The sequence below is a fragment of the Melanotaenia boesemani genome, chromosome 16 (genome assembly GCF_017639745.1).
Source record: "Melanotaenia boesemani isolate fMelBoe1 chromosome 16, fMelBoe1.pri, whole genome shotgun sequence".
In the NCBI taxonomy this organism is placed as follows: domain Eukaryota; kingdom Metazoa; phylum Chordata; class Actinopteri; order Atheriniformes; family Melanotaeniidae; genus Melanotaenia; species Melanotaenia boesemani.
The window spans coordinates 4,387,200-4,399,780 of NC_055697.1; the positions used below are offsets into that span (position 1 = coordinate 4,387,200).

General features: G+C 41.0%; 1 protein-coding gene across 1 annotated transcript in view; it reads right to left on the reverse strand.

Annotated features, from left to right (window-relative positions):
• Window positions 1-12,581, reverse strand: part of fancl (FA complementation group L) — a 40,359-nt gene that overhangs the window by 910 nt on the left and 26,868 nt on the right. The window contains exons 8-12 of the mRNA XM_042010588.1: window positions 7,926-8,076; window positions 7,758-7,841; window positions 5,360-5,405; window positions 3,702-3,783; window positions 2,933-3,049 (exon numbers count right to left, since the gene is read on the reverse strand). Coding sequence (XP_041866522.1) covers window positions 2,933-3,049; window positions 3,702-3,783; window positions 5,360-5,405; window positions 7,758-7,841; window positions 7,926-8,076 — 480 coding nt within the window. The remainder of the gene's footprint in view (window positions 1-2,932; window positions 3,050-3,701; window positions 3,784-5,359; window positions 5,406-7,757; window positions 7,842-7,925; window positions 8,077-12,581) is intronic.

Consider the following 12,581-nt stretch of genomic DNA (forward strand, 5'->3'; position numbering starts at 1 on the left):
GCCTGAGCAGGAAGTTCTGTCCACCCCGATCTCATCGCTCTTCTTTGTTTGAAGATGGTAGCGTAGTTCATGGAGAAAAGTTATACGCTGCGCCAGGCAGCAGCCCAGTGTACGCGTGAACTGAATCGATGCGTTTAAACATTGTGTGCCGACGTGGTGAAAGAGCTGTGTACCTTTTTGGAAAGTAAAAATTCCCAAAAGAAATGTGAGCTGATGTGTAGCCTGGCCAAGTATTAACTATGTGTGAGAAACATTATTTGGCTTCTTTATTGTTTTAAAGTTGTTGATTTTGGGGTCACCTGAGCATCCTTAAAACGGGTTTCAGACTCTCAGATACAAAGTTAATCTGCAGCACATTTATTTAGCGTTTTTAAGCGATTCAGAACTGAGGACCGTTTGTAAGTGTTGCTGTTTTTCTGAGTGGGACCAGCCTGCACGATGTGGACTCACTGTGCACAACCAGTACAAAGTCTGGACTCTGGATTTAAGGGGAAAGTGTGTCCAAACTGTCTGTGTGGGTCAAATACACCCCACGCACAGTGGAGGATTCTGGGTATTCAGAAAAAGAGCTTATGGGAACTTTTCAAAAAAGCTAACAGTGCTTCGAATATTGTTTGTTCAGAAAAATCATGACCACGATCACAACTTTTAAGTCCAATTCAGCCAGTCCTCGTAAATTCTGCACGTACTAGCAAATTTTTTCCAACTATCACAACTTTAATACATCACAGCGATCCATAAAACTTAACGTGTAGATGAGAGAAATGTCACATCTCTTATCTAAAGTCACCACCAAGCACGACACTTTCCCAGAGTTCTGCATGAAAGTGGAGATGAACTGTTTTTATTGCTGCAACATTGAGGTGGAAGACAAACTAAAGTCGAGGCAAAGATTTTTCTACAGCAACGCAGCGCCAGAGAATGTGTGCGATAAGCGAGCAGAGGAGACCAGATCTGCTGCAGATGGTGAAGATTTCCTTCTTTCTTTGTGCATCCTTTCCGAACAAGTTGCATCTTCACTCTGCAGATCCATGAAAAGCAGTCCCAGCGTGATTATTGCAGTAAAGAATGGTGGAATACCAGAAATTTAGTGAATAATTTGAAATAGATTCATTTGTTTTTCCACAAACACAAGAAAAGTTGTTGCAACTTTTCACAAACGATGCCCCAAAACCTGATATTTACATAAAAAAAAAAAAGGCCTGAAAATGACGGGTGAAAAACTTTAAATATATCCGATTTGTGCCTCCTTGTCTCTGAAACTGATCTGAGCTAAATATATTAAAGGTGTTTTTAATTCCCAAAATGTCCCCTGAAGAGTGGAGGTTTGCTGGAGGAGCTGACGTGACGTTACACCAGCCAAAGGTGGTTTTTTGTGTTGTTTCTTTCAGCACTTGTCATGTCTGAAGAGGCTGTGACATGTCAGTGTCATGTAGTTGATTAAATATCATGTTCATAGACAGTATGCTCATTTTATAGGAATTAAATGGAGGAGTTGGCTGGAGCAAAACAATGTGATAGGTCGGTTTCATATGTCACATTTAAAATGACGTCTTCAAATCTAAAGACGTCTGACACTTTGTTCACATCTCAGGTGTAAATGGACAAACCTGATTTCCTTACCAGGTTGTTCACATTAGAATTTAATGCGACCACTTTGAGTCCAGGGTGAACGCGTCCCTCCTCCTCCAGGCCACAACTGTGATGTCTTTGTTTCAGAGGTTGCTTTGAAAAATATTTAGCTTGGATGTGATGTAGGAATACGTATAAAAGTGGTCTGGATCTGATTTTTAAAAAATCTGCTTTGTTTTGTGAAAAATGTTGGATTTGGGACACTTTTACCTGCAGTGTGAAAGCAGCCTAAAGCCTCGTTTATGCTCCCTTTATGTACGTAAAATCATCTGTTTTAAATGTTGTCAAACTCCACATACTCCCACTCATTCTTTCCACTGGTATAGTTGTTGGATCATGCATCCATCAGAGGGCAGTGCAGAGTTCACCTCAGAGCTCCGACGTCTGTTTCAGACAATCAATCAAATCTTATTCATAGAACTTTTTTGCTACACAAAGTGATTTACCAAAAAAAAAAACAAAAAACGCTGTCCTACTGCTTGTACATGAGCGCAACACCGCCTCCACGGTTTCCAGTGGTCCTGCTCCGGTGGCTACATCCGAGCCCACATCCACAAACATTGAAAAACCCTCGTAAAGAGCATAACTAGGCTTTTGGTTAACGTCACCTCCACTCATCACTCCTCACATCCTCTGCTCACATCTGTGGTGGGAAGAACTGCTGGGATGGAATTGGGTAAGTGAAAACTGGGAAATGGAATAAAGGTTTCTTCTCTATCTTTGGGTTTTCACCTCTGCTGCTTATGTCAGTTTGCAGAGAAGAACTTTGTCCTCAGACTTCTGGATATTCCTGCAGCTGCTGCCAAGTGGTCCGAGAACGGTGCCAAAATATCCAATCCGAGCCATCCTACCTTTTTGGGACCTTACTACTGGACTGAAAGAATTAGTCCTTCCTGTACCACAAATTTGAGCCAAACAGGAACAGCTCCATGTTTACATATGCTGGAGTTTTTGTTCTTGAGAAGAAAGAAGACAAATTGCTCGATGTCCATCATTTTCCTCCGCTGTTCTTTGTTAAAATTAAAAGGCGGCGTTTTGTCGCCGTTACGAGACTGACACCGTCCCGCTGGCTTATATTTGGCTACCAGGTAAGGGTACGGTTGTCTGTGGAAACACAACGGAGATCAGGGTTTCCCAAAACAAAGCGCCCCGTAGGTGGAAACGGTTCAAGTTTCTACACGCTGACGTGTGAAGGGCTGATTGTGAGTTGATGTGCTGCTACAAACAGTGTCCCTATGGTTCTAAGTATTAGAAAATGTTAGTGAACAACATTTCTGGTGTGTGTGTTCATAATACATACCTCATACAGACAGGCCTGATGGAAGGGCTGGCCACAGCGGGGGTCATTACACACCTGATCAGGGATGGAGGTGTCCAGACGGTAGGAGTAACAGATGCCACATTCAATGTTGAAACTCTACACAGAAAATAAGAGTTGTCCAACATGATTTCTAATCCACGCCAGAGTCTCAAGAACCACTTACTGCTGACCCACCCCCCTAGTTAAAAACTCCAGAACCAAACACCACCCTCTAACACCCGCTTCCCTGTCTGCCATCACACCTTTAACACACACACACACACTTCGGTGTGATGACATGCTCTTGTCCCGTTTGTGTTTTTTCTCCCTGCAGCCATCCATTAAGAGAGAAGATGGCAGGTTTAAAAAAAAAAAAAAAAACATCTGGTCAAACCAACTTTTCTGCACTCTGAATGTTAATGAAGCTGAGGCATTAATCACCGCGGCGACGGCGGATAAACGCAACGCCCTTTCAACCCATCCACAGAGATGGGTGGGGAACGAATGAGTGGAAAAAAAAAAGACATAAATGGCTTTGCATGATTAAAGCTGTTTGATAGTTTACAGAATTCTGCCATCTTTGTTATTCTAATGATCTTATCAGTAAACAACCCAATTAAAGGAGCAGTTATGCTCAGCTAGTAAAACAAAACACACAGGGAGGAAAATATAGAAGTAGGCAGAGAAAAAGGCAAATCTTCGAAGTTTGATGCAAACACACAGCATCTTGAACTAATCTGGATGGAAATGTTTAAAATGTGTGACATACAGATTTTTCGTGGGTGGCAGGTGACGGGAATTCAATCTCCAAAACCTCCCGGAGGTTGTGCAAGACGCTGGAGTCCGGGTTCCTGCCGGCAGACCACAGACAGCTCCTTCACACACTAATTAACCACATGCAAATTAGCCAACATAAACACAGGAGAAACGTGGGAGCATTTGTGCTGCCTTGGTGGTGGAGGAAAAGAGGCAAATGTTACAACCTGTGGTGAAATTACAATCAAAATGAGGAGTAATCAAGTCCCTGAGTGATAATCAGATGCTTCTCAGAGCTGATCAAACTGGTTTGTGGGATTCCAATTATAGTGAGAGTGCTGAATGTGCTGATAATACCAACAGGATTAGCCACAATGCTAATGCTTTTGAAGACATCGTAACTGGCTGAAAATGTGTCAGTAAGTACAGGGGTTAAAGTAAAAAAATAAAGTCTGTCCTCTTTTTACAAAAGTTTTATGTTTTTCTTTATTTTAAAACCTTAAAATAGAAATGAAATATGGTTTCTAAAAATAACAAACACCTTCGTAAGGAACCTGTTTATAAATATAAACACCCATTATGGTCGCGGGTAAGCTGGAGCCTTTTAACAGGAGATGCAGGTCCACCCTGGACAGGCCACCAGTCCATCGCAGGGCCAGCACAGATACTCACACATGCGTTCACTCCTAGGGAGAATTTAGTGACCAGTTAACCCAGCATGCATGTCTTTAGACGGTGGGAGGAAGCTGGAGAGAACCCACGCATACACGGGGAAAACATGCAAACTCCACACAGAAAGGCCACCGCCCCCTAGATTTGAACCTCCCCAGCCAAGGCTCGAACCAGTGACCTTCTTGCTGTGAAGCTGCGGTGCTAACCACCATACCACCGTGCAGCCCCCTATAGTAGATATTTATATTTAAAAAACAATCCAAAAATTACAAGTTGTCTTTTCAAAAGGTCTCCTAACATCTGCATCTCTGAACGAGTTTTATTTAGTTGGCCTGAGGGAAAAATGGCTCCATGGATTGTAAAGTTTGCCGACCCTTGTCCACAAGCTTACCCTCCCCCCACCAACAAAACTGAGATACTGATGTTTACAGCTACAGTATTCACCATCTCTGCTTTACCGTATCCAAAGAGCTGATAGCGTGGCTCTAAGCTGCAGCCATGCTGCTGTGATGGATGCAGGATGTGGTTCAGCATCGTCTTTCTTAAATCTCCTTCCCTGAAAGAGACGTTGTCTGGATGGGAGCAGATGTTGCTCTAAAACCTTCATGTACTTTTCAGCATTGATGGAGCTTCACAGATGTGGAAGCTGCTCACGCCATAGGCACTAATGCAGCCCCATTCCATCAGAGATGCAGCTTTTCACCTGTCCACTGATAACAAGCTGGATGCTCCCTCTCCTCTTTAGTCTGCAGGACACGCCGTCCATGCTTTCCACAAACTATTTCACATCTTCATCCATCACCCAAACCTCTGTCCATCTTTTTTATCTGAGAGACTCTGCCTCTCTGAAATGCTCCTTTTATATCAAACCTTGTCACTGACCTGTTGCCAATTAACCTAATTAGTTGTCAAATGCTCCTTTAGTTGTTTTTAATTACCAGCTAATGACACTTAAAGAAATGATTGTATGGAACAGAAGTTTGGTTATGTAGAACTTACCACATGTGCATGTTGGTGTTCAGCTTGTTCCTCAGTGGCGTCACCACTGCAACAAACGAAAGGATGATGAGTTGGAGCTGCATGTAAATTCTAGTATTAACAACCGCCTTGAATTTAATTTGTTTTCAAACACTAGATTTATGTATTATTTTTAAGCCCCTAAGAAGACTCAGAAAAACTTCACTCTGCAGACTCTTCAGTCAGCAGCCGGGCTTAGTGGCGTCACCGCTGTCTCATATGAACCGTTGCTGCTTCATGTTCCACAGGGGGGCACGTCTCTGTGCACCACTCAACTTTCACTATTTGTTATTCTTACATGACAATAAGCAATATTTCTGCACGACCCCCTCATTATTGGAGGGTCGCCGCCTGCCTCCCGCCTAGGTGGCCATGTGTTTAATATCTTTTGGATTGTATTGCTAGGCAACAGGCTGGGAGTAGCATGACCTTGAGTTTACAAAAACAATGGTCGACAATTAACAGAGACTTGAATAGAAGCGGGAGCCTGAAGCTTGCTGGCTGGTTGGACAGAAGTAGAGATCAGTAATATTTCTGTTTTCCTTCACACCTGAAATGTGAACTTTCCATACTGAACTGATCCCTGCTGGATGGTTACTGACTGGAAACAGGCAGAATACAGAAAAGATTATAGTGATAAACATTCACTGGCCACTTTATTAGGGACAGTTCTTTGTGTGATAGATGGAAGCAGGTGGTGGAAACCTTCCTCAGAGGTTTTCTCCATATTAACATGACAGCATCACACAGCTGCTGCAGGTTTGTCGGCTGCATCCATGATGAGAATCTCTCGTTCCACCACATCCCAAAGCTGCTCTACTGGACTGAGATCTGGTGGCTGTGGAGGCCGTTGGAGTCCAGTGAACTCATAGTCATGTTCTAGAAAGCAGGTGGAGATGATCTGAGCTTTGTGACATGGTGCATTATCCTGCTGGAAGTAGCATCAGAAGATGCTCCACTGTGGTCATAAAGGGATGGACATGGTCAGCAGCTTTTTGACATTGGGGCCCAACTTTTGAGTTGTCTTTAGTTTAGTTATTGGTTTAATTGATCTCAGTCTTGGTTTAATTTGTATTCAAAAACTAAACCAAATCGCTTACAGTTTAACAGCTGAAACCTTGTCAGATACATGATATATGAGATGATCGCAAAGACATTTATCCTGTGTATGTAAAGCAGCGAACAATGGAGTAAACTTCTGTACCACAATACCACCAGAAACCGTGGGGTCAGTGTTCAGCAGCATAGCTAACATGTGACCAGCAAAAGAAACAAACCAGAGAAGAAGAAGAACAGGATGAAGAAGATGATGACGAAGACAACTGCAGAGATAGGGAGAGCTTTTTAAGAAAGGCTGTGTGAGTATGCTGCACACGCTGCAAACACCTTCATAGCAGTTTATTACTGCCACCAACCGGTGTCTGAAACCGACGTCAGAACTCTGAACTCTGCCCACTGCTGGATAAACTGACTTCATAACCATGGCAACGTAAAAGATGCATGGAAGTATTGATGGTGGCGCCGTGTGGCAACGTGTTGAAAAACTACGTACGTAAGGAAGCATACCTTACTCTCAGCCTCGCTACCTCGGTTTACAAAACTGTACTGAATGAAATGGATTGTTTTTTATAACTTTTGCTACAGACCTGCCGAACGTCTTCTTCTGCTTGGAGTTTTCTAAACAACCGGCTGATGCTCTAACCCCATCAAGTAGAGGGAAGCTGCATGGCAACTGAGATTCTCATGGATAACAGTTTTATTTCTAGTGTCTTCACTTGAAAACTTATGCGGTCTCGGTGACCTCAAAGTGCCAAACTTTGTCCTTAAGGTGGCGCTGGAGGCCTAAGTATGGACCAAGGAACTATGGTTGGAAATCAGTGGTTTAAACCATGCACAAGAAAATATCCCCCACATCATCACAGCACCAGCATCCTGAAGCATTGAACCAAGGCAGAATGGATCTAAGAGCTTAAATAAAAGGCAACTACACTTCTTTTAGTCTCTTAAAAACCTCTCGTCTCTCTTCCAGAAGGCATCTTCTGTTCTAAAATGACTAGTGAAGAGACGTCTCAGTCCCAGTGTTCCCAGTGTCCCCAGTTACCAGTCAGTTGTGAGTGGATCTGGACTTGTTTTTGCTTTAGAGAGTAAAGGGAGCTAAACTTTAACCTGTGCTCCACGTCTTCAGGCAGAAACAGTCACTTATTTTTACAGCAAACAAATTTTTAAACATACCAATAAAAACCTGAAAATGAATCATAATGACATGATTTTTTCTAACGTGTAACACTGAGTTGTTGGCGTGTTTAAAGAGCACATAGCTTCTCATGCTCTTCCACGGCCAGAAACCCCACTTTAGAAATGTTGCTAAAGTCCTACCCACCGTGCTCTGCTCCCAGCAGGCAGCACTCTGGCAGCATCTTTGGGTGTTTGGGATCCACCTCCACCTTGATGGAGACGTTGTTTCCTGCACACACAAGTGGGAAGAAACTGCTGCTAGCATATTTTCAAGTGGAAAACATTCCATCAGTCTGCATGAGTTAAATCATACCGATGGCGATCCGCCTCATTGTGTCAGATCGACTGGGTTTTTCAGGCTCCAGAATCCAGGTTTTGGTATCAATCTCATCCAGGACATCCCAGAAGTCTGTCAGGGACTCGAGAACCAGCAGGAACTGGCTGTGGAGCTGCTCTAGAGTAATCTACAAAACCAGAGGTACAAACACCAAAGTGTGAAGTGATAATCAAGCGTTAGCCTATTTCTTTAGATGTTTTTTCTATCATCTATAACTTATGTTGCTGTACATGATCAAAAGACACAGGAAAATACATATAATCACTTACATGTAATAGAAACAGACACCAAAACATCATCATCATCAGTTTATATGTACTCAAGAAAATAAGAAAAACTCTCCGTCGTAGTGGTGTCTAATACAGTTCTTATTTAAAATAATTACAGTTTGGAACAAACGTAAGGTTTTCTGGTTGTTTGTTGCAGATACTAGGAGCAGAAAAACTAAATGTTTAGTTTGAACTGTCAGGCTAGAACAAACTTGAAGCAGATGATCTTATAAATCTCACTGACTCACATGGATCACAAACTACAAAATACGTAATATGCATGTATTCATCTCACAAGAAGCCAGTGTAAAGATGTGAGAACCGGAGTGACAGATTCTCTTTTTCTGGTCTGTGTGACGCGAGCAGCAGCTCAACCAACAGAATCGTGATAAAATAAATTAATCTTCATTTTAGTAACAAAACAGAACAATATAGTCATATGATGTTGTTAACAGCTCAAACAACATTCTAGGGTGCCCTGCCTCACCCTTTTCAATCAATTTGTTCATTTTTGGATTACCATAAAAGTACCAAGATGTACCAAGTGAATCACTTTGTTTAACCCTCCAGTTGTGGGAAATTAAAATTTTACCAGTCCGACCCGTCATCTATTAATACAGACAATAACATGCTGATACAGCGATGATAAATCTGGGCTGACATGATACAGGATGAAAACAAAAACGTATGACTTGGTTTATTTTAAACAAAGTGCACTCGCAGTGTGTGACAGATGAGTGCAGAGAATCCTTTCATTACGAGTTTATTGAAATAGCTGAAAAACTGAAACGGCTTTTATAGAATTGGCTGTCGAGTGAATGACAGTGAAGATACAGCGTTTGTGTAGTTGGTTAAAACTGCAGTGATTTTATTCTGTACACACATGTGAACGCACACAGCGAAGAAAAAGAGAGGCTGATAGGGCGTGGGAGAGCAATACAGATGGAAGAGAGGAAAAAAAATTAGGCGAAAAAAATGAACCAAAAATTATGGGTCATTGTGCCAGCACAGTGCACACAATTAAGCATCGTCCAGGTGCTGAGAGCTTCAGCAATTACAGCCCAATTAATGCCAGCGGTATGATTACGGTTACAGCTCAGGATAACTATAACCGGTCCGATTCAGAAAGAAGGGAGGGAAAAAAAAGAGCAGATTCTACTTGAAATCCTGCTGTATCCGTGAGGACAGGAGAGGGTAAAAAAAACTGCTCTTGGTCATCTCAATCAGTCCTTTAACCACAAGATGCAAGTTATCCAAGTATTACATTTATAAAGATATTTCATTTATAAAGATAAAAATCACAAAGAAAAAACAAAAAAAACTCACTGACTAAAGGTCCAAAATAAAAAAAAGTTTTCAACAGCTTCCTGTAAAAACAATACATTATATATATATATATATATATATATATATATATATATATATATATATATATATATTTTTTTTTTTTTTTTTTTTAATCTTATCATGGACAACAAGTCGTTTATCCTGGAAGAAAGTGTAAGGCAACACATGACAACGTTTGAAACAGACGTCACTGTTTACGCGTGTAAGCGAGCATTAATGGGCCTTAAATATTAAAAGAGGGACAGCCAATCATCCCAGACCAAAAGATCTGAGAGTATGTTGCCATGGTAACACTGTAGCAGAGTTCTGATATAAACAGGAGCGTCAACATGAAAGGCTCTGAAAGTAAAAACCTAAAAAAATTTTAGAATGGGAGACAAGACTGGACTACAAAACAATTACACAAATGTAAATGAAAAGTAAAAAATAAATGAATAAAACAAGTCTAATAATCTCTAATTCAGACTTTTACACCAGTCTTCTTCATTTTGAAATATTCCTCACATATTGGTCAAACACAACACCTACATTTCTCACTGACAGAGAAACGTACTCCATGGGTGTGTCTCAATCAGCACACTTGCCCTATTTCGAATACTATGTTTAAGTGCAAAGTGCTTTTACCCTGAAATTGAAAAAAAATGGATGCTGCCCTAAAATTGGCCAAAAATCCAGTGTGAAACGATGAAAGCTACGCACACTAAACGGACTCCATTTTGCCGACGTAGGAGAAGGGAAGGGATATTTGATGAGTTTTCCAGAGCTGAATAATGGCTTCCAACAACTCAGTGGTACCGGTGCAGACGGAGGTCATTTATTGTAAGTATGAAGTTATTCTAAATATAAATCTAATGTGTACTGCAGCAGGCTACCTATCCTATCTCTTCTATCCCTGATGACAGTTTAGGATCTGATTATTTGTTTGAAGATGCAGTTATTTGACTCAGTAGTTAGCGCACGTAAATGTTAGCAGTTTTTAGCTCGTTTTACAGACAGATAGGTTATACGTGTTACACATGATGAATGCTATAGCTTCTGTCATTCCCTGTTGTTGAACCTTAAACATGGCGGTGTCTATGACGTAAACGAAAGGGTCCTTCATCTGAAAACTGCAGCTGTTAGAGAACCGGCCCATTTCGACGGTACCATTGACTAAGCAGTAGCTGCAAAGGTTTACACGGTAATGTGCTTAAAAACCTCCAGAAAACCATTTTGCCATTCAGCATAAAAGCCACATGTCCCAGTCCTGACATACAGTATCCCACCATAAAGTTACACATATTGCCACATTTCAGAGAAACACCTCTACACAAATATAAGGTGTGTAATTTTCTGCTATTTGGCTCCACCAAGTTTATTTATTTATTTTATACTGAGGTATTTTTGATGTTGCAGGGACAGACGAGAACACCAGGGCCCTTATTTACTCAAGCACTCAATCCCTCACTGTTTACTGGGAAGAGGCATATCAGTACTGAAGCTAACAAGTCAGTATAAATGTTTGCACTATTGTTTAAGTTAGGTGCAGAATAATTTCAAATGACTGGGGGCAGATCATAATTTATAGGCAGTTAAAGGCTGAACACAATCACAAAATAGTGTAATTACTCTAAACTGCATTTTTTCTGTCCCTGGCAAATACAACTATCTGTATTTGTATTTACATTGTACATCACTTTAGATAAGAGTCTGCAAAGTAACCATAAAGTACATATAAATAATAAATAATGTTTGTTTTCATGTGAACTGCCAATGTGTGTTCACCGTAGGTCACTGTGGCATCAAACTACCGAGCCAGCAGTGGCACTGAGGCATTTATTTGGCAGCACCCCCTGGGGCTAGCTCTGTGAAGAAAAGGAGGCGGCAAGAGAGAAATATTTTAATAAAATGTTTTAATAAACGTTTGCTGCATCCCTGTTTTAGTATCCTCCTTACTGCATTGCATTTTTTTTAAACTATGACTTCTTAGTATAAACGGTTTCCTGTTGCCAAATGTGCACGTATCAGTGTAAACACCAACGAAAACAGATGTACAATGTAAAGGACATTAATTCAGTGAAGATATCTTGCATATTTAAATGCTGTTTTACTAGTGTTTTTAATTGCACTTTATACTTTATATAGGTATGTGGAGACATGCAAAGACACATGAACGTGTGTGCTGATGGTGCTTTCTATCAGCTCGGGTAGAATAATACAGTGTAGGCCACGGTACTTTGTTACACAAATAAAGCCGTTAAAAGGCATTTAATAGCATAAAGTATGATGACGTGCAAAAAGGTATGTGAACATCATTTTTGATTTGTACATTTATTTATACAGTTTTATTTCTTGTAAAGAACTTAGTTGGATGGACTGTTCCTGAAAAGGTAAGCCAGTTAGCCACGCTTGTAGGAGGGTCATATATATAAAAAAAACAAACAAAAAAAAGCATTTGTTCCAACTCATGTTCCGCCAACAGCATCGATGTTGGATGCAACGTAGTTTACACAGAGGGTTAAGTAAGGGGTAAACGTCAGGTTCCATTTGGGTCAACACTTACCCACAATAGTGTGCACTATAGAAAAACGTGCATAGAGCGCACTACGCACTAACTTCCAGTGCACTCACATAATGAGACACACGCCATGTCTCAGGGAGCAGCTGAGAAGCTTTGTTCCCATGACTGTAATCAGCAGGTTCATGGGTTAGGTATAACAGGTTTTAATGGCTCCAGCTCAACTCAGCAACAGTGGGAACATAAGACCCGAGCAGAAGTTTTCACTAAGAATGTTACAGTCTCGGGGATCATGACGCACTCGGTCTTTAGAGAAACTTTTCCTACATGATGTCCAGTGACGCACCTGTCTTCTGGGTGGTAGGTCTACTGGACCACTGTATTTTGTGTTGCCTAGTAACCAATTTAAATTTCAGCAGGATAGATGTAAGCTCATGTTGACATCTTTTCATATAACGAAATTTGCGCGGCTGTTATATTTTTCATTTTGGGAAACCGTATGACATAATCATCGACTTT